At 48.6% G+C, this 23,382-nt stretch overlaps 1 protein-coding gene across 1 annotated transcript in view; it reads right to left on the bottom strand.

Moving 5' to 3' along the window:
* Window positions 1-216: 216 nt before the first annotated feature.
* Window positions 217-23,382, bottom strand: part of edaradd (EDAR-associated death domain) — a 146,641-nt gene continuing 123,475 nt past the window's right edge. Inside the window, exons 5-6 of the mRNA XM_072512122.1 lie at window positions 8,647-8,698; window positions 217-2,936 (exon numbers count right to left, since the gene is read on the bottom strand). Coding sequence (XP_072368223.1) covers window positions 2,557-2,936; window positions 8,647-8,698 — 432 coding nt within the window. The 3' untranslated portion in view covers window positions 217-2,556. The remainder of the gene's footprint in view (window positions 2,937-8,646; window positions 8,699-23,382) is intronic.

Genomic DNA, 23,382 nt, shown 5'->3' with positions numbered 1-23,382 from the left:
GACTGGCAACCGACGTTAGTGAGTGGGCCGCATGAATGGCCCCCCTTCATCTCAAGTGGGCCACAAGATTGAAATCAGGCATGTTCACTCACCATTAAATACATTTAATACACATCAAATATTTCATTATGAGTTGCAGAAAATATTTAATCATTTATATATTAATAAAACTATCAACTTCAAATGGTAAAAACAAAATAAATATTTACACTTTGGGCGTAGAGGAAGGGCATAACTCTTACGGTCAATGTGCCTAATCAGCATACACCTCACTTCACTTGCTTTACGTACGTATCACTTCAGTTATACTGGTTGGAAAAAAACGTGGATGGAAACCAGCGGAATGTAGCAACCCTGCACATGGGCACCGGTCAACAATCTGTCCGTGGGCCGCAATCAGAACCCAGATGGGCGTATGTGGCTCCCAGGCTGCAGGTTATCCACCACTGTTATAAAGAGTACTGATTTAAAACATTTAATATTGTGTTACACTATATTTAAGTTATCTTTTAAAATGTCTGTCACAGACATTCTTACTTGTAATTTAAAAAATAATCTTTAAAATGGGTGGCACTGTGGCACAGTAGTTAACACTGCTGCCCATGGGTCTCACCCCCACAACGCAAAAAGATATGCCGGGTCTGTGGATTGGCCACGCTAAATTGCTCCTTAATTGGTAAAAAAGAATCGGGTACTCTAAAAAAACATTAAAAATTACTGTGTTTCATTACATCATCCACATTAAATGAACCTTTTGTGCTAAAATGAATTAGTTTAGTTCATTAGTTCATAAGATATAGGAGCAGAATTAAACCATTTGGCCCATCGAATCTGCTCCGCCATTCGATCATGGCTGATCTTATCCTGGCCTTAACTCCACCGTCCTGCTCGTTCTCCATAACCCTTCAACCCATTATCAATTAAAAATCTGTCTAACTCCTCCTTAATTTGCTGGGACAGTGAGTAAATTTAAGTTTGAGAATTAAGAGCCATTTAATAGTAATTTAAGAAGGAACCTCCTTCACAAAAGGGTGATTGGCAAACCATTTTATTGTTGGTGTCTGACTGCAATGCAGTGACAATTTAATCGAGATACATTAGTGTCACTTATATGTGTTGTCATTGCGATAAAAAGGCACAGGGCACTCACTCAGTAGAAAAGGGTATGCCAGGTCTCTTTGTGAATTTAGTACCCTTTAATATTGTAATTGATTGACCTGGTAGCAATAAAGTTTATTTCCAGACAAACAAAATAATTTGTTGAGAAGCTAAACTTCCAATTACAGGTGATCAGGTGAAGGTACAATTAAAAAGATTAATATGACCATCCAGATTAGCATACAAAATCACAGTTTAGAATGAATCCTATTTGATCATATCCTTCCAGAAATATAAATCTATCATCTTCATTACAACATTGAGTTTTTTTTTAATGCATCTGGTATTCTGACCTCAATCATGCTTCCTGGCAGCTTGTGCTTGCTGTTGAAAACTTTAGTTTCAAAGAATCAGTAAGCTTGTAGTGCTGGGAAATTATTTACAGCAATCTTCGCATCTATTGAAAATCAAAAAGGTATCATTGCATGTGACATGACTAAATCAGTTCCAATCAGCAATATTGCGATTCATTTGAATGTTTTGGATAATAAGCAAAACTTATTAACTTTTTTTTAGGTGTAGTACTTGAGACAAGAAAAAATGGAAGAATATATTTCAGCAGCCAAGAAGTGAACTCATATTGTATGGTCTTACAATGCAAGATAGTCTTCAGGGGTAAACTGGTGTTCCCCAAAAGGCACTGGATCTCAAGGAAAAAAAATAACACAGCACATTGTAACAATTACAGGGACATTCAGGAAATCTCCCAATTTCCTGGAAGCCAGTCCTAAATGATGTGCCACTTCTGTGTGGACAGAAAGTATGACAATGAGTCAGTTTAAATATACAAACAAACTTTAGGTTTTGGTTTAAAATAGCTACAGGGCAGAGCTTAAACTAGAAATATAACATTTGACTCCATTAAGATACAAAAAATTTCCCAAACCCTTATTAGGGGCTGGTTTAGCTCACTGGAGGGACTGATTTAGCTCACTGGGCTAAATCGCTGGCTTTTAAAGCAGACCAAGGCAGGCCAGCAGCACGGTTCAATTCCCGTACCAACCTCCCCAAACAGGTGCTGGAATGTGGCGACTAGGGGCTTTTCACATAACTTCATTGAAGCCTACTCGTGACAATAAGCGATTTTCATTTTCATTTCATTTCATTTCATTCATTATTCTGTGTTATGGGTTGTCCTGTTGTTTCAATGGACTACATGTACAATGAAGAACAAGGAAATATTCAGCCGTAGAGGGAATTAAGATACAACCATACATAAATACACTTTTTCAACTATTTAGTGCTTGCTCAATTCTTTTCCATCAGTTCATACATATTTTCCCCAAAACTTAATTGTCCAAAATTCAGAATTTCCATTTGATGCAAATTGATAGAAAAAAATGAAGTGAAATGATTACAACTAGAAAATGTCTGAATTATTTTTTTTCAAGGTTTATTTTATTTTGTATGCCACTGCTTCGGCCACTCTTTCTCCACCCATGTCTCCAGCACTTTTAGCACATCAACCCTCTTGTAAAACTTGCACAGGTCAATCAACTGTGCTACTGTTTGTTCACTGTTCCTCAATAAGAACTCTAAAGTAGGACTTTGTTGTTTCTGCTCCAAAAAGCACAGTTCATCATAGGTCATGCCCCATTTGCTGGCAAAGTTCCTCCAGTTTTTGATAGTTGGATGGTAGGGATCCAGCTTTAACCTCAGTGTGTACAGTAAATCTTCATCATTCATCAAGTCACCGATACAAGGAGGAGAGAGGCACAACGATGAATGCTTACATGTAGTTTCTGAACAATCTGTACATGGTTTACTGTTTTTCATATCTGTAACCAAGAAGTGGGGATTAGTTTTAGGAAATTGCTTGTTATTTAGCTTTCCCTGAAGTTTGATCTTACTTTTTCCCCTCTTTTCAATTCAGATTATTAGCAATTGCAATCAGCTTGTGTCCCGTTTTAAATTCTTTTGTGCAGCCACACACATGGGGCGAAATTCTCCCCCAACGGCGCGATGTCCGCCGACTGGCGCCAAAAACGGTGCCAATCAGACGGGCATCGCCCCGTCCCAAAGGTGCGGAATGCTCCGCATCTTTGGGGGCCGAGCCCCAACATTGAGGGGCTAGGCCGGCGCCGGAGGGATTTCCGCCCCGCCAGCTGGCGGAAATGGCGTTTGTTGCCCCGCCAGCTGGCGGAAATGGCGTTTGTTGCCTCGCCAGCTGGCGCGGAAATGCGGCGCATGCGCAGGAGCGTCAGCGGCCGCCGACAGTTTCCCGCGCATGCGCAGTGGGGAGAGTCTCTTCCGCCTCCACCATGGTGGAGGCCGTGGCGGTGGCGGAAGGGAAAGAGTGCCCCCACGGCACAGGCCCGCCCGTGGATCGGTGAGCCCCGATCGCGGGCCAGGCCACCGTGGGGGCAGCCCCCGGGGTCAGATCGCCCCGCGCCCCCCCCCCATAGTCCACAATGTCAGCCCTGTAAGCTAAATGGTCTTGAGCCATTCAGACCCTCCAAAGAAATGTTTTCCATGAATACCTGTAAGAGATCATGGGCGAAATTCTCCCCCAACGGCGGGATGCCCGCCGACTGGCGCCAAAGCCGGCGCCAATCAGACGGGCATCGCGCCGGCAAAAAGGTGCGGAAGTCTCCGCATCTTTGGCGGCCTAGCCCCAACATTGAGGGGCTAGGCCGACGCCGGAGGGATTTCCGCCCCGCCAGCTGGCGGAAATGGCGTTTGTTGCCCCGCCAGCTGGCGCAGAAATGCGGCGCATGCGCGGGAGCGTCAGGGGCCGCTGTCAGTTTCCCAGCGCTTGCGCGGGAGCGTCAGCGGCCGCTGTCAGTTTCCCGCGCATGCGCAGTGGGGAGAGTCTCTTCCGCCTCCGCCATGGTGGAGGCCGTACCGGAGGGGAAAGAGTGCCCCCACGGCACAGGCCCGCCCGCGGATCGGTGGGCCCCGATCGCGGGCCAGGCCACCGTGGGGGCACCCCCCGGGGTCAGATCGCCCCGCGCCCCCCCCCAGGACCCCGAAGCCCGCCCACGCCGCCTGGTCCCGCCGGTAAATACCAGGTTTGATTTACGTCGGCGGGACAGGCAATTCCTGGGCGGGACTTCGGCCCATCCGGGCCGGAGAATCCAGTGGGGGGTCCCGCCAACCGGCGCGGCCGGATTCCCGCCCCCGCCCAATCTCCGGGAGCGGAGACTTCGGCGGGGGCGGGGGCGGGATTCACGGCGGCCAACGGCCATTCTCCGACCCGGCGGGGGGTCGGAGAATGACGCCCCATGTCTATATTTATCACTAGAGGTGCTACAGTATAAACAAAGATCTACGCATTTCCACTCCTGATTCGAAGATTAGTACATGTAGTCATCAGGTGAGAGCAAAATCAAGGGCCTGGATCTTACAGTTCCAATAGTTTTCTACTACTCAGAGCCACAATGGAACCAATGGAACAACAATGGGGGAGCCAACTTATGTTTGAATGTGGAAATTGTGGTTTGACGCAAGCTGTTCTGGGGATAGCAAACACTACCAGCATGTAAATCTGGATGACTTGCTTGGCCCTTACCTTAATATTTCCACTCTTTTATTTAGAGCTGTACCTAGCGGATGTAAAATCTGCTCAGGAGCGCAGCCCTTTAAATCAAAGGCTGTAAATCTGGACAATAGGCTGCAGGATGCATTTTCCTCATTTACATTGGTTTATCAGACCACATGCCCATTCATTTATGGGCAATCATTTTATAGGCCCACCCCTGAAAGTGTCTAATTTTGCAACAGAGCTAGAATGGGCCCCTGCTGGATTTGGATTTTGCTTTAAATGCCATTTCTTTTCCCCATCCCATAACCCCTGGCAGCTCAGGTCAATAGTTAAAGAAGGCAAATGTTCAGCACTATAACTTCTCTTGTTCCACAAATGTTTCATTGTATTAAAAACAGTTATTCAGATTATATTCTATGTAGAAACACACCAAGAAACTATTATCTGGAAAAAACCCAGAAATTTTCTTAAAAACCTGGGATCAAAATTATAAGTACGCAATCGCCATTCCACTCAATTAAGGGTGGTCAATGTGCTGTTTTTGCTGAGGATATAGCTATCAGCTCAAGGGGAAAACAAAAATGGAAGGAGAAAATTAATTACACTGAAATTAAAATAAATAAAACTAATGAGTAAAATCAACCGTATTAGAATTCACATTTAACAATTGGTTTAACAATGATATTGACAAATGACTTACAGTTTTATGGTCTGTGAATGCAGGTCGAGGAATGATGGGGAGAAAATGTGAGTGTGGAATGGGAGGCATGTTTCAGAAAATCTCATCAGTGGCAACGATAGCACTCAAAATAATCTTTGTACGATTGATTTAAAAAAAATAAATTGAGACTACCCAATTCTTTTTTCCTATTAAGGGGCACTTTAGCGTGGCCATTCACCTATTCTGCACATCTTTGGGTTGTGAGGGTGAGACCCACGCAGACAGGGGGAGAATGTGCAAACTCCACCCGGACAGTGACCCAGGACCGGGTTCGAACCCGAGTCCTTGACACCGTGAGGCAGCAGTGCTAACCACTGCACCACCGTGCTGCCCTCACGATTGATTTTCTTGACCCACCCCTCTTCCTGATCCCAGATTTGCCAACCGTGCCCCCATTCAGAAGTGTAGATATTTATTATACTTGATGGCTGGGGCAATCCCTGCTGCAGTCAGCCTCCCTAGCAGCAGGGCCTATTGCGAACTACATTCCCCTGAGTGCCTAAATGCTACCCTGAGTGTTTTCTGGGGAAACAGTTGGTCCTATGGCCCATAGATCTGGATTTCATAGAGTCACAGTACGTTACAGCACAGGAGATCATTTAACCCTTTGTATTTCAGCTAATCCACTCTCTGTCCTTTCCCTGTAGCTCCACAAATGTTATCTTCAATTAATTATCCGATTTCATTTCTAAAGCCACAGTTGACCCTGCCTCCATCACGCTCAGGTAGTGCATTCCAAATCCTAACCAGATGCTGCGTTAAATAACTTTTCTTCTTGTCACCTTTGGTTCTTTTGCAATTCAACTAAATCAGTGTCCTCTAGTTCTCGTCCCTTCCACCAATGCAAGTTTTTCCCTATTTACTCTGTCCAGACTATTCATGGTTTTGAATACCTCTACCAAATCTGCTCACAACCTGCTCTTCTCTAAGGTGAACAAACCCAGTTTCTCACATCTATCCACATTACCAAAGTTCCTCAACCATGGAACTATTCTCATAAATCTTTCCAAAGCCTTCACATCCTTCCTAAATTCGGTGCCTAGAATTGAACAACATGCTCCATTTGAAGCAGAACCAATATTTTATAAAGATTCACTATAACTTCCTTGCTTTTGTACTCTGCCTCTATTTATAAAGCCCAGGCATCTGTATGCCTTATTAACCACTCCTCAACCTGTGTGCCACTTTAATTAATTAACGTGCATATACCTGCAGGCCATCTGCTCCTGCATCCTCTTTAGAATTCTTTATTTTACCTTGTCTCTCCTCATTATTCCAACTACAATGAATCACTTCACACTTCTCTACATTAAATTTAATCTGCTATGTGTCTGGCTGGTTTAGAACACTGGGCTAAATAGCTGGCTTTTAAAGCAGACCAAGGCAGGCCAGCAGCATGGTTCAATTCCCGAACTAGCCTCCCCGAACAGGCGCCAGAATGTGGCAACTAGGGGCTTTTCACAATAACTTCCATTTGAAGCCTACTTTTGACAATAAGTGATTTTCATTTTCATTTCATTTTTCATTTCATTCCACCAGATGGTTTATGTTCTCCTCTCCTCCTCACAGTTCACAATACACATGTTTTGTGTCATCTACACATTTTGAATTGTGCCCTGCACACAATTATTCTAGGCCATTAAAAAACTTCAAGAAAAACAGCGGTCTTTATTCTGGCACCTGAGAACCCCAGTGTATATCTTCATGCACTCTGAAAAACATCACCACATCTCTATTCCCTGTCAGCCAACTTCAAAGCCATGCTGCCGCAGTCTATTTTATGTCATGGGCTGTAACTTTTCTGTCAGACCTGTTATGCAAGGGCAGCATGGTGGCTCAGGGGATTAGCCCTGCTGCCTCACGGCGCCAAGGTCCCAGGTTTGATCCTGGCTCTGGGTCACTGTCTGTGTGGAGTTTGCACATTCTCCCCGTGTTTGCATAGGTTTTACCCCCACAATCCAAAGATGTGCAGGGTAGGTGGATTGGCCACTCTAAAATTGCCCCTTAATTGGACAAAAAAAATGAATTGTTTACTCTAAATATATTTTATAAAAAGACCTGTCCAGCTGTTTAATCGGATGCACAGGTCATGTAGCTCACTGCAGCCAGGGGACCTTGCATCGGAATCGGGTCGGCGTCAGTTTTTTGCTCGTTACAGAATTCTCTGCCACATCACAAACTCCACGACTGGCAGCAGGAAAACTGTTGATTTGAACAACAGGATGCTCTTTATCAAACACCTTTTAGTCTCTGATGAGGGGTGGGCTGATGGAGGTGCTGGGGTGGGCAGGATTTGCATTGTGAAGAAGAGGGGGCCCTCCGATGGACTTTGGGGGCACCTACATTAAATATTTATCCCCTTGGCCTACTGCAAGTTCCACCGCATAGGGCCATGCTGGAAAATATGTGCACCAATCCCCACATGAATCCCGACTGAGAGGGCAGGAGCATCACTGAAGCATAGATAATCTGGTGTCCAGCTGTTAATTGGGTGCAAATGGGTTCAAATTACCCATTTTCATTCTCCCGCTGGCACAGGTCATGTAGCTCACTGCAGCCAGGGGACCAGAGCATCAGAATCGGGTCGGTGTCCGTTTTTTGCTCGTTACAGAATTCTCTGCCACATCACGAACTCCACTATTGGCAGTGGGAAAACTGTGATTTGAACAACAGGATGCTCTTCAATAGCATTTCTACTTCCCTTCAGTGCTGAAGAGTCATAAGGACTCGAAACGTTAACTCTGTATCAATCACCACAGATGCTGCCAGAACGGCTGAGTTTTTCCAGCATTTTCTGTTTTTATTTCAGATTTCCAACATCTGCAGTATTTTGCTTTTACAAAGGGAGCAGAGACTTTGCATATAGCTTTGGGTCCCATTGCTCTTGACTAATGGATTTGGGGAATGGTTAGGAAAAGCAAGCACCCTCGTTTAGTGCACTGTTATCAAATAAGATTGACCTGTAGTTCAGCCCAAGGGCCCCAGGTTAAATTCCCGGCTTGGCTCACTGTCTGTGCGGAGTCTGCACGTTCTGCCTGTGTCTGCATGGGTTTGCTCCGGGTGTTCCGGTTTCCTCCCACAAGTCCCGAAAGACGTGCTGTTAGGTAATTTGGACATTCTGAATTCTCCCTCTGTGTATCTGAACAGGCACCAGAATGTGGCGACTAGGGGCTTTTCACAGTAACTTCATTGCAGTGTTAATGCAAGCCTACTTGTGACAATAAAGATTATTATTATATTCGTTTTTGTAGTTATAATTAACCATAGAAATAGTTTATTTTACCTTCATCTGATAAACATTCTTCTTCAGTGTGTTGACTGTCATTCTCTTCAGGCTGCATGGCAATTACAGTACATTTCAGTGAGGTTAGTAGAGTAAGAACACAAAATTTGGGCTTGAAGCACAGGGAAAAATATTTTTCAACGGGAGATTTTAAACAAAGATCATTTGCAACAGGTTTGCAACAAGATCAGAGCAACTAGATTTCTCTCATCAGAAAATATGCATAGCAGTCGTCATTGCAAACAAACTCAAATTACAACTGACATTCATGATTAAATCACACCTGAAAAATACAAGAGGCCCTTTCCGGTTCTGTTACTGACTATTAGGGAAGTCCTCCAAGGCAGTTCAGGTAAATAAAATGCATACAAGCGATTGCAGTTTAATTCAATACTACCTAATGACAGACTCTTTATGCCTACTTCAATCTATTCCACAAGAGGTCTGCATTGAAATAGGGAAATTTCATGCACTTTCACCTCCGACATGAGAAGTCATGACCTTTTCCTTTGATGCCTTCCAAACATTGCCCTGCACTAATAATTGCTTTACGTGTGACAAGACAGAAGTTTTGATTTACCTTCTTGCACATGATGCTTGTAAAATAAATAAATTATAAAATATACATCTGTCTCTATTTTTATTTGATTATTTGTTTCTCTTTACCTGGCCATACTGTAGATGGCCCTGTCATGTGTGAGTAGAAACTGAAGAAAAATTCTAGAAATAATAAAATTACAGAATGATACTAGATAGAAACAGATCACTTGCCTCCCATGCATGAACCACCTAGTTTAATCAAGCTTTACTGTTCACTTATACTTTTTACTATTCATCTTTTCAAGCAACTGTCTGAAACAAAATATCATGGACACCTTAAACCATAGTTTGTGGCAGAGAATTCCATATTCTTACCATCCTCTCTGTAAAGTTAATCTCTTAAACCTGTCCTCTCATTATTGTCTTGCTATCAGGGAAATTAACCAGACTCAATTTGACAAGTAGCATGTTTCTCTGCTGTTTAATATTTCACAATTCCACAGTGATTTATAATCTTTTAAAAATAAATTTAGAGTACCCAATTCATTTTTTCCAATTAAGGGGCAATTTAGCATGTTCAATTCACCTACCTTGCACATCTTTGGGTTGTGGGGGCGAAACCCACGCAAACACGGGGAGAATGTGCAAACGCTACACGGGCAGTGACCCAGGGCCGGGATCGAACCTGGGACCTCGGCGCCATGAGAATGAAGTGCTATCACTGCGCCACCGCGCTGCCTTTGTGATTTATAATCTTGATGAACTCCATCAATTTCACCATTTGGCTCTAGTGAAAAGGCACCTACTTGTCATGTCATTCTTCATTTTTGTTTAAAATATTTTGATTCTCCTTTTTCACATTTTCTCCCACATTTACACCCATCAACAATAACAATAATCAGCAAGATATGTCAATCCCCATAATAACAACGATTCCATCCGCCCACCAACCCCCAAACCTCAGCCCACATGTTTACATAAACAAATGACAAAAAGGAATCAGGGATTACCCAGAGTCACCCTTAATCTACACAGCCCCCCTCCCCCCCCAACTAATGTTCGATGTTATCCAGTTCTTGAAAGTGCATAATAAATAGTGCCCATGACCTGTAGAACCCCTCCGAGCTTCCCCTCAGTTCGAACTTAACCTTCTCAAGGGTCAAGTATTCCAACAGGTCCCCCCGCCACGCCAGGGCACTGGGTGGAGAGGCTGCCCTCCAACCCATCAGGATCCGCCTTCGGGCGATCAACGAGGTGAAGGCTATGATATCTGCCTCCGCTCCCGTTTCCAACCCTGGCTGGTCCGACACACCGAATATGGCCTCCTGGGGACCCAGGTCCAGTTTCACACGCACCACCTTGGAAATTACCCGAAACACCTCCTTCCAGTACTTCCCTAGCTTTGGACAGGACCAAAACATATGAACGTGATTCGCAGGCCCCCCCCCCTGCAACGCTCACACACATCCTCTACTCCTTCAAAAAATCGGCTCAACCTCGTCCTCGTGAGGTGCGCTCTATATACCACCTTCAGCTGTATCAGCCCCAACCTCGCACATGAGGTGGAGGCATTCACTCTCCGGAGCACCTCACACCAGATCCCCTCCTCTATAACCTCTCCCAGCTCTTCCTCCCACTTTGCTTTGATCCCTTCCAGTGGTGCCTTATCCTCTTCCAGAATAGCTCCGTACACCGCTGACACTGCCCCCTTCTCCAGCCCCCTTGTCGTCAACACCTCCTCCAGCAATGTGGAGGCCGGTTCCTCTGGGAAGCTCTGTATCGCCTTCCTGGCAAAATCCCGAACCTGCATGTACCTAAACCCTTTTCCCTGCTCTAGCCCATACTTCGCTTCCAGCTCCCTCAATCCTGCAAACCGACCCCGAAGAAACAAATCTTTTAGCGTCTTAATCCCCTTCTCTTCCCATTTCCGAAAACTTCCATCCCACCTCCCTGGCTCAAATCTGTGGTTCCCCCGAATCGGCATTTCCCTTGACCCTAAACCCAACCCAAAGTGTTGGCGAAACTGCCTCCAGATTTTCAATGAAGCTATTATTACCGGACTCCCTGAATATTTCCCCGGAGCTATCGGGAGCGGCGCTGTTGCAAGTGCCTTCAGCCCCGACCCCCTGCACAAACTCTCTTCCATTCTGACCCACTGAGAATCCACCCCTCTGACCCAGCTTCGCACTTTCTCCACATTCGCCGCCCAGTAGTAGTACAACAAGTTCGGGAGACCCAAACCCCCTGCCTGTCTTCCCCTCTGTAGCAGCACCTTTCTCACTCTGGCCACCTTCCCTCCCCATATGAATGAGGTAATCCTTCCCTCAATCTCCCTGAATCGCGGCAACACATTCATTTTAACCTCCTGTACCCGACCTGCCAGTGACAGAGGAAGGCCGTCCCACCTTGCCAGATCGGCTTTCACTCTCCCCACCAAACTAGTGATGTTGTACCTACGAAGCCTCCCCCACTCCCGGGCAACCTGCACCCCCAGATACCTAAAATGAGTCCCTGCTCTACGGAATGGCAGCCCCCCCACCCCTTCCCCCACCCCCAGCCGAGACACCACAAAGTACTCACTCTTGTCCAGGTTCAACTTGTACCCCGAGAAAGACCCAAATACCCGCAGTAGCTCCAATATTCCGCCTATCGACGCACTCGGCTCCGACACATACAGCAGCAAGTCGTCGGCATATAAGGACACCCTATGCTCTATCCCCCCCCCCGCACTATTCCTTTCCATGCTCCCGAACTTCTCAATGCGATGGCCAATGGCTCAATCGCAAGTGCAAACAGCAGGGGGGGGACATAGGACATCCCTGTCTAGTCCCACGGTGGAGAGAGAAATATCTCGAACTGATATTATTTGTGCGGACACTCGCCTTCGGTTCCTTATATAATAGCTTTACCCAGTTCACAAACCTTAGTCCAATCCCAAACCGCTCCAGCACTGCCATCAGGTACCCCCATTCTACCCGATCAAACGCCTTCTCGGCGTCCAATGCCACAACTACCTCTGTTTCCTTTCTTTCCGCCGGTGCCATAACAACGTTCAAAACCCTCATAATGTTCGAAAACAGCTGCCTCCCTTTCATGAACCCCGTCTGATCCTCCCCTATTACCTTCGGAAGGCACTCCTCCAGCCTACCTGCCAGTACCTTCGCCAACACTTTTACGTCCACATTCAGAAGTGATATGGGCCGATACGACCCACACTCCGTCGGATCCTTATCTTTTTTTAGTAACAGGGAAATCGATGCCTGCCCCAAGGTTTGCGGCAACACCCCCTTCCCCATCACCTCCTCAAACATCCCCACCATCAGAGGTGCCAACCTATCCTTAAATTTTTTATAATATTCCACCGGAAACCCATCCGGCCCTGCCACCTTCCCCGACTGCATCCTCCCAATCGCATCCTTTATCTCCTGCTCCACTATTGCTCCTTCTAATGTAGCCCTGTCCCCCTCCCCTAGCCTCGGGTACTCCAACCCATCGAGAAATTCCTGCATCTCACGGTCTCCTCCGAGTGGCTCTGACTTGTACAACCTCTCATAAAACTCCTCAAAAACCTTGTTAATCAGCCACCACCTTGGGGCCACCACCAACTACCCTGCCCCATCCTTCACCTGAAGAATTTCCCTTGTCGCTGCCTCCCTCCGGAGCTGACCTGCAAACATACGCCTTATCTCCATGTTCATAAACTGCACCCCTTGCTCGTACCAGTTGGCGCACCACCTTCCTGGTGGACAGTCGGTCGAAGCTCGCCTGTAGTTCCTTCCTCTTTTCCAGCTTTGCCGGGTCCCCATCCTCTGCATACCTCCTATCTACCTCCAACATCTCATCTATTACCCTCTGCCGCTCCAACCTCTCCTCCTTATCCACCCTAGCCTTAAACAAAATTACCTCACCTCTCACCACCGCCTTTAGAGCCTCCCAGACGACTGCCTTTGACACCTCACCCGTACAATTGAAACCTACATATTCCTTAATTACCTTTTCAATTTTCTCACAGAATACTTGGTTCCCCAAAAGCCCCATATCCAGTTTCCACCCTGGTCTCTGCGCTGCCCCCTTCTCTAGCACCATATCCACCCAATGTGGAGCGTGATCTGACACTGCAATTGCAGAGTATTCCGACCCCTTGACTCCAGCCAGCAAAGCCTTCCCCACCACAAAAAAGTCGATCCGCGAGTATACCTTATGGACCGCTGAGAAAAACGAATACTCCCGTTCCCTTGGGTGCAGGAACTTCCAAGGGTCCACCCCTCCCATTTCCACCATTAGCCCAGCCAGCGCCTTCGCCCCCCCTGATGGGACCAGCGAGCGCGGCCGTGATCTGTCCAACCTTGGCTCCTGCACCAGGTTCCAGTCCCCCCCCACAATCAGCTCATGCGTGTCTAAGTCGGGAATAGCCCCAACCACCTTCCTCGCGAATCCCACATCGTCCCAATTGGGACCGTATACACTTAACAGCGCCACTAATCTCCCCTCCAATGCCCCTGTCACAATCACATATCTACCCCCCTGATCTGCCACCACCTTCTCCATCTGGAAGCGTACCCTTTTGCTGACCAGCACCGCTATCCCTCAAGCCCTTCTATCAAATCCGGTGTGAAACACTTGGCTAACCCAGTCCTTTTTAAGTCTGACCTGGTCCTTCACCCTCAAGTGAGTCTCCTGCAGCATTGCTACATCGGCTTTCAAACTTTTAAGATGTGCAAGCACCCTTGACCTCTTGACCGGACCTCCTAGCCCTCTCACGTTCCACGTGATTATCCTTACTGGGGGTCTCTCACCCCCCTCCCCCCCCCCCCCCCCCCCACCCTATCCACCATCACCATACGACCGGGCCCTGCCCCATAAGCCTGACTCGCCCCTGTCCATTGTTAACATCGAACCCCTTCCCCCCCTCCCAAGAACCCCCCCCCTACAAAAACATCCCCCAACATCCCTCCCTCCACCCCCTCTTGCTCGCCTCGTAGGCCCATTGAAGCCTGCTACCCAGGCTCCAACGTCCACAGTCCTCCTCTCACCTCACCCCCGTTCACTAACTGACTCTAGTTAGCTAGCGCGGGTGGCTCCCCACCGCGCCAATACCTCTAGCCCCCTTCCGCTCAGTCCCAGAGAAAGAAACACCAAAACAAACCCAACAATCCAACCCCTACAATTCACTAACATAACATTTAACCGTCGCAACACAGAACACCATTAACTTGAACTCTGCAACAATGCAAAGAGAAGTAAATTTCAAATTTCAATACAAATCAGTAAAAAGAAAGTTGTAACATTTGTACATTTTCCAGCCGCTCAAACACAGTCCAGTCTCTCTTCCAGTTCCGCTCTTCACGTCTGTCCCAAGCCTTCTGCCCTCACGAACGCCTCAGCCGCCTCCGCTGTCTCAAAATAAAAGTCTTTGGCTTTATATGTTACTCTCAACTTCGCCGGGTACACCACACCAAATCGCACCCCCTTCTTGTACAAAGCCGCCTTCACTCGCCCAAACGCCGCTCGTCTTTTTGCCAACTCCACCGTCCAGTCCTGGTAGATCCGAACCGCAGTACCATCCCACAGCACCTCACGCTTCTGTTTCGCCCAGCTTAATACTTTCTCCTTCATGCAAAACTTATGGAAGCAGATAATTACTGCCCTTGGCGGCTCGTTCACTTTGGGCTTCGGCCTTAATGACCGATGAGCTCGGTCTAGCTCGTACAGGGTGGGGTTCTCACCCTCCCCCATCAGCTCCGCCAACTTCTTAGCGAAGTATTGCGTTGGCCTTGGGCCCTCTGTCCCTTCGGGCAAGCCCACAATTCTCAAATTGTGCCACCTTGAGCGGTTTTCCAAGTCTTCCAGCTTTGCTCGGAGCCCTCTGTTAACCTCCACCACCCTCCGCAGCTCGTCTCCCATCGAGGTGACCTGGTCGCTGTGTCGTGTCACGGCCTCCTCCACCTCCTTCACCTTCTCGCCCTGCTCTCTCACCTCGGCTGATGCCTTTGCCACCTCCACCCTGATCGGGCCGATTGCCTCCTCCAACAATGACCTCACCACGACCACCATCTCTTTCCTCAGGATCTCCATGTGCCTCACCAAACGTTTTTCCAGCTCCACCACCATCACCTCGGTCATCTTCTCCACCGTAAGTAGTGCGGTCCCGCCTTGCAGTTCGGCTTCCACCATCCTGTCAACACTTTTGCTTTTGCTCGTCTTCTCCTTCGGCGGCGAACCCGCGTTTCCTCCTTTCTTTGACGCTGCTTTTCGCATCTTTTAGCGGCTTATTGTTTTTTATCTTCTTTCCTTTCTCCTCTCTCCCCCTTCACCCTCTTGCCCTTCATCAATCTGACATTCTTCTTTATTGAGAAAAAAAAACTTTTACCAAACTTCCATGAATCTTCTTTCTTTCTCCTCTACATTCACCTGGGACCAGGCTTCAAACCTTCTTCTTCCTAGGTGGGAGCCATCCGACGTGGAGCACCCTCCCTACATGGCGCTCGGGCCTGCCGCCTCGACCTCTTCGTAGCTCTGCTCCAGCTGCTCCGACCTGCCGGGCCCGGCGCCTCAGCCTCCGCCGCCCGACACCCGTGCGGGGTTCCTCGCCGGCTTTTAAACCGGCCCCGCTGGCTGCTCATGGCGGCCCCCAAAGCCGACGATAGTCGGGGAGTGCGTGGGTTCTCGGGGATTTCCCCGAAATCGCCGCGAATCGTGGCCACCGGCGGGAGCTCTTTTTTTTGCGCCCGCCCTGCTCGCCCACCCCACCGGAACCTCATCCAATTGCTTCTTCTCATGTCACTCTTCTTAACTGTACATTTACTAGCATCCTGCCAAACTGAGATTGCACCTTTAAAAATTCCTTTTATATCCTTACTGATCTGTTGGTGTTATGCTAGGCTAGCAGAAAACACATAAATGCCCTTATAATGCCCTAAATGCTTGGGAATGTTTTGTGCAACTCTGAACGCCAGTTTGACCCGGGCCTACAGTGGATGTTCTCCACCAAAAATAGATGTGAAATATGCCACAAAAGCTATTTTTGAGTAAATGGTTGCGGGTACTAACAAATTTGAACATACAGGTAAAGGCTGGGATTCAACCACCATGTTGCGCCTGGTGTCAATCCAGGTGCCGATCCAGGCGCACTGGGTGAATAGCAGGAACGGGCAAAATCGAGATTCGCACCAGGCGCGAACCATTTTGTGATTCACCCGACCCATTCCAGATGGCGAGTTCCGGGTCACGGGCAGAAATGGTGAGAATATAATTAATGCTCATTTGCATTCATTTCAATCTCATTGGTGAGATTGAAGTCAAATGCAGCGGCCTCCCGGGGATTTCCTGACTCACCAGCGGGAAGTCACGCAGGCATCGTTTAATACTCCTTTTCAAAAACGTGAAGTAGGCCCAATGGCTACTGAGGGGAAGTAAGGAGGTGAGTAGCCATTTTCAGGTTCCGGCATGCAGCTCATGGGCACCAGAGTTGCTGCCCCAGAGTGTGTGTGTGTGTGTGTGTGGTGGGTGTGTGTTGGGCTTGGTCGGGGGCTGGAGTATTTCAGGTCAGGGTCGTCCCTGGGTCATTGTGGGGGGGGGGGGGGGGGGGGGTAGTGAGGGGGCTTTGCAACTGAAAGGCCTTCAAGCCATCTTTAAATATTTTGGATACCCATAACTGGGGCAACCAAAGCTGCAGCCTGTCTGACCTGCCAGACTCTTCCAGGCCAGAGCACCTTCTATCCTGAATTTGAATTTAACTCCTTGTGAGCAGCTTCTAGCTTCACAGCTGAACACTATTTCAAATGAGAAATTAATTTTGATTTTAGTCCAACAGGTTTGTTTCAAATCTCTCCTTCCTCAGGTGAATGAAGAAGTAGGTTCCAGAAACATATGTATAGACAAAGTCAAACATGTAAGATGATATTTTGAATGCGAGCATTTGCAGGTAATTAAGTGTTTACAGATCCAGAGAGAGGGGTAATCCCAGGTTAAAGAGGTGTACATTTGCAAAGGTGTACCTCTGCAAAGAAGTGTACCGACAACTCAACAACCAGGAACACTACAGACATTTACCCGCAGATCCGACCAAGGAACACACTCGCTAACTCAACAGACTGATCAAGACTTTGGATCCAGACCTTTAGAGCACCCTATGTGCTCTCATCTGTATTGGAGATCTCTACTGCCTCCCGGAAATACACAAGACCAACACACCAGGCCGTCCTATCATATCAGGCAATGGGACCCTGTGTGAGAACCTCTCTGGCTCCATCGAGGGCATCTTGAAACCCATCATACAAGGAATGCCCAGCTTCTGTCGCGACACAACGGACTTCTTACAGAAACTCAGCACCCATGGACCAGTTGAACCAGGAACATTCCTCATCACAATGGACGTCTCGGCACTCTACACCAGCATCCCCCATGACGACAGCATTGCTGCAACAGCCTCAGTACTCAACACCGACAATTGCCAATCTCCAACGCAATTCTGCAACTCATCCGCTTCATTCTGGATCACAATGCCTTCACCTTCGACAACAAGTTCTTCATCCAGACACCCGGAAAAGCCATGGGGACCAAATTCGCACCTCAATATGCCAACATCTTCATGCACAAGTTTGAACAAGACCTCCTAACCGCACAGGACCTTCAACCAACGTTATACACGAGATACATTGATTACATTTTTTTCCTTTGGACCCACGGCGAAGAATCACTGAAACGACTACACGATGACATCAATAAGTTCCATCCCACCATCAGATTCACCATGGACTACTCTCCAGAATTGGTTGCATTCTTGGACACACTCCTCTCCATCAAGGACGGCCACCTCAGCACTTTGCTTTACCGCAAGCCCACAGATAGCCTCACGATGCTCCACTTCTCCAACTTCCACCCTAAACACATTAAAGAAGCCATCCCCTATGGACGAGCCCTCTGTATACACAAGATGTGCTCAGACGAGGAGGAGCATAACAGACATCTACAGATGCTGAAAGATGCCCTCTTACGAACAGGATATGGCGTTCGACTCATCGATCGACAGTTCCAACGCGCCACAGCAAAAAACCGCACCGACCTCCTCAGAAGACAAACATGGGACACAACCGACAGAGTACCCTTCGTCGTCCAGTACGTCCCCAGAGTGGAGAAACTATGACTTCTTCTTCGCAGCCTTCAACATGTCATCGATGAAGCCGAACATCTTGCCAAGGTCATCCCCACTACTTGCCTTCAAACAACCGCGCAACCTCAAACCATTGTTTGCAGCAAACTACCCAGCCTTTAGAACAGCGACCACGACACACACAACCCTGCCATGGCAACCTTTGCAAGATGTGCCAGATCATCTACACGGGTACCACCATTACACGTGAGAACACCACCCACCAGGTATGCGGTACATACTCGTGCGACTTGGCCAACGCTGTCTCATACGCTGCAGGAACGGATGTCCCAAAGCGTGGTACATTGCCGAGACCATGCAGACGCTGCGACAACGGATGAACGGACATCGTGCGACAATCGCCAGGCAGGAATGTTCCCTTCCAGTTGGGGAACACTTCAGCAGTCAAGGGCATTCGGCCTCTGACCTTCGGGTAAGCATTCTCCAAGGCAGCCTTCAGGATGTACGACAACGCAGAATCGCCGAGCAGAAACTTATAGCCAAGTTCCGCACACATGAGCACGGCCTCAAACGGGACCTTGGATTCGTGTCACATTACATTCACCCCCCACCATCTGGCCTGGGCTTGCAAAATCCTACCAACTGTCCTGGCTTGAGACAATTCACACCTCTTTAACCTGGGATTACCCCTCTCTCTGGATCAGTAAAGACTTAATTACCTACAAATGCTCGCATTCAAAGTATTGTCTTGCATCTTTGACTTTGTCTATATATATGTTTCTGGAACCTACTTCTTCATTCACCTGAGAAAGGAGCAGTGCTCCGAAAGCTAGTGATTTGAAACAAACCTGTTGGACTTTAACCTGGTTTTGTAAGACTTCTTACTGTGCTCACCCCGGTCCAACCTCGGCATCTCCACATCTTGTTTTTATTCATTATTGCCCATCCCTGAGGGCATTTAAGAGTTAACCACATTGCTGTGGGTCTGGAGTCATATGTAGGCCAGACCAGGTAAGGATGACAGATTTCCTTCCCAAAAGGACATTAGTGAACCAGATGGTTAAAATTTTTTTTAGAGTACCCAATTTTTTTTCTCCCCAATTAAGGGGCAATTTATGATGGCCAATCCACCTAACCCAAACATCTTTGGGTTGCGAAACCAGATGGGTTTTTACTACAATCGACAATGGTCATCATTAGACTATTAATTACAGATTTTCTTTATTGAATTCAAATTTCACCATCTGCCATGGCGGGATTCGAACCAGGGTTCCGAGAGCATGGGTCTCTGGATGACTAGTCCAGCAAAAATACCACTGCACCACTGCCTCCTCAGTTAGTTGTGATAGTGCTTTACACTCCTCAACTCTCAAGTGCCTCCTCGAGGGCACATGTGTCATGTCTCAGGGGATGATTAGTGCATTGCATGTCCAGCAAACTTTGATGTCTGAACACTGTTCCTGAACTGTAGGAGAATCAGCAACAAAGAGGCAGCTGGCAACAATCAAACACTAAAGAGCAGAGCTTCATCACTGTGGACCTTCTTGCGACCAAAGGGTAAGTGCATGGGTGAGCGGAGGGCAGATGAGCATGGTCTCCATAATGTTCCTGGTAGAAGTCTAGGGGCTGGGGGTGAGGATGCAGAGCAAGGTTTGCCAGCATAACTGGCTTGCTGGATGGCACTCTGAGTGAAGGCAGGTCACGTTAGGGTGGGGGAGGCTTGGGGATTTGAGGGTCCCAGGGTGGAAGCCCTAATTGATTGTCGGTCTCTTTCCTTTTCCAATTCCTCACAGATATAACAATGTTTGCTGGAATTGATCCTGCGGTGGCTGCCCTCGTGTTGCTAGTGGCAGCTGAGGCGGGCAGACGCCAGAGACGGCAGCAAGGCCAACACAGGCTGGAGACGCCACCTGATGAGCAAGGGGCTGCCGCAAACCCTAAAGGCCTGGCTGCTCATCAAGCTGAGGGGAGACCCAGAAGGAGACGCCAGTGTCAGCCCAAGGTGCAGAGACGTCATTAGCCATTCAATGAGCTGACTGACACCATATGCTGCAGAAGGCTGCCTCTCAGCAGAGAGACAGTGCAGCACCTGTGCCACATCCTCACGGACTTGGCACCCTGTGGAGGAGGAGGACACCCACTCCCAGTGCCTGTGAGGGTCACTGCAGCCCTCAACCTTTATGCCACCGGGTCATTCCAGGGCTCGAGTGAGAACCTGCGTGGCATGGCCCAATCTTCCGCCCACAAGTGCATAATCTTTATCTCTGGGCATCCAACTATATCGTCACCGCGATGGCCGGGAATCGAAACTGGGTCAACTAATTGGCTGCCAACTATGCTCACCACTATACCACCAGCGCTCCTGGCATCCAACCATATCACCTTCCAGCTAGACCAGGCCCACCAAGATGCCCTGGCTTTGGGATTTGCTGGCATCGCCGGGATGCCCCAGGTCCAGGGGGCCAATGATGACCCGCTGAGATCATGTTTGATGGCATTAGTGAGGCCCGAGGTGGAGACCCGCTATAATGAGGCTCACTCTGCCACCCATGCTGCCATTGAGTGGTGCACCGGCCTGCTGAAAATGCGATTCTAATGCCTGAACTGCTCTGGTGGTGCCTTGCAGTACACCCCCTAGAGAGTCTCCGTTTTGTGGTGGTCTGCTGTGCCCACCACAATCTGGCACAGCAGCAGGGTGACATGCTGGAGGGTTAGGGGCTGGGGGGCATGTGGCTTTGTCTGAGAAAGGGGTCCAGGAGAGCTGGAGGATGAGCTCGAGGAGGAGCCAGAAGATGGTGAACAGGCGGTGGCAAGTGTCAGACATGTGAGGAACACTAGGGAGGCCCTCATCATCTCCAGATTCTCCTAGGACGAGGATGTGTGCGCCAGCTCAACTCCCTGCTCCAAACAACCCCCATTCCCCTCCCTCCCTCAATCCCCCTCCCCCTCAATCTTCCTCCCCCACATTCTACCCTCCCCATTTCCCTCCCTCCCCCATTCCACCCTCCCCATTTCCCTCCCTCCCCCATTCCACCCACCCCATTTCCCTCCCTCCCCATTCCACCCTCCCCATTTCCCTCCCTCCCCTATTCCATCCTCCCACATTCCGCCCTCCCCATTTCCCTCCCTCCCGATTTCCCTCCCTCCCCCATTCCACCCTCCCCATTTCCCTCCCTCCCCCATTTCCCTCCCGCGCCCATTCCACCCTCCCCGTTTCCCTCCCTCCCCCATTCCACCCTCCCACATTCCGCCCTCCCCATTTCCCTCCCTCCCCCATTCCATCCTCCCCATTTACCTCCCTCCCCCATTCCACCCTCCTCATTTCCCTCCCTCCCCCATTCCACCCTCCCCATTTCCCTCCCTCCCCCATTCCACTCTCCCCACCATTTCCTTCCTCCCCCAATCCCCCGTCCAAATTTCCCACCCTCCATCTCATTTCCCTCTATTCTGCCAAACCCCGATTTTCCTCCCTCTCCCTCCCCCAATCCCCCCACACCCTGTACTTCCCTCCCACTCCCCTAATCCCGCCCTTTCCCTCCCTCCTACCCATCACACTGTCCCCTATCCGACTTCCCTGTTCCCCCCTCCAAGGATCTGTGTGACACCACTCCAGGGTGATGAGCCTGTGTTGGTACTGTCTGTGGGTCACCATACAAGGCAGGAGGGTGATGATAACACGCTGTGAGGAAATCTCTGGTGCTCTTCAGTTTCTTCAAAAGTCTTACTCTGTCTTTCTGCTGACAACTCGCTCACACCCATACCCTGAACGGTATTAGGGACTTTTACCCAGGGGGGAGTGGAGGGCAACAGGGGGTGGAGGTGCAGGCAGGCCCGCTGTTTAGATTAACGTGATAGAGGCTTCACACGTTTTAAAAAAAATACCGGATGTGGGCATCGCTGGTTCGTCCAGCACTTATTGCCCATCCCAAGTTGCCTTTCAGAGGTGGTGCTGAGCTGCCTTCTTGAAATCGCTGCAGTCCTTGGGGTGTAGCGTTTCGCAGGTCAAAGAGACACAGCCTGAGTGAGACACATACAGAGTGGGAATTTGGAACTTGGTAATTTGGTGCAGTGAGGTTATTCGGTGCAGATTGGGAGAAGGTGCTTTGTCCCTCCTGTTTTGTTCTCTCTCTTTCTTCTGGCCTGTAACTTTTAATCAGCAGGAAGAGAACCAGAGAGCATCTGAGACCCTCGGAAGGTAAGTAAGTGCTTTTTACTCATTTTTACTTTTATTACCGTTTCAAATTGTGTGTGTGTGGGGGGGGGGGGGGGGGGGGGTGGGAACTGAAATGACACAGAAAAGCTGTGACCTGATTGGCTGGTTGGGAATCTACACTAAATTAAAAAAAATAAGCATTGGTAAACGAATTAAACATAATTACTTAATTATAATTTAGAGGGGTATCTAAGACAGAGTTCGGAGAGTACTGTATTTAGCTTTCACATTTATAGTAAAAATCTAGTGCTAGGAAACAGATAGTTAACAGAATCTTTTAAAAAAAACTTTTAAATTTAATTTACTAATTAATTGACGCAATGTCAATTAGAGGGGTGCAGTGCTCTGATTGTGAGATGTGGCAGGTCCGGAAGGCTTCCAGCGTCCCGGATGGCTTCATCTGCAGAATGTGCACCAGACTGGAGCTCCTCACAGACCGCATGGTTCGGTTGGAGCGGCAGTTGGATGCACTTAGGAGCATGCAGGTGGCGGAAAGCATCATAGAAAGCAGTTATATAAATGTGGTTACACCCAAGGTGCAGGCAGAAAAATGGGTGACCACCAGAAAGGGCAGGCAGTCAGTGCAGGAATCCCCTGTGGTTGTCCCCCTCTCGAACAGGTATACCCCTTTGGATACTATCGGGGGGGGGGGATAGCCTATCAGGGGAAAACAGCAGCAGCCAGAGCAGTGGCACCACGGCTGGCTCTGATGTTCAGAAGGGAGGGTCAAAGCGCAGAAGAGCAATAGTCATAGGGGACTCTATAGTCAGGGGCACAGATTGGCGCTTCTGTGGACGTGAAAGAGACTCCAGGATGGTATGTTGCCTCCCTGGTGCCAGGGTCCAGGATGTCTCCGAATGGGTAGAGGGCA

The sequence above is a fragment of the Scyliorhinus torazame genome, chromosome 1 (assembly GCF_047496885.1).
Source record: "Scyliorhinus torazame isolate Kashiwa2021f chromosome 1, sScyTor2.1, whole genome shotgun sequence".
NCBI lineage: Eukaryota > Metazoa > Chordata > Chondrichthyes > Carcharhiniformes > Scyliorhinidae > Scyliorhinus > Scyliorhinus torazame.
Note: the sequence above shows the minus strand (reverse complement) of the source record. Positions and strands in the feature narration are given on the sequence as shown.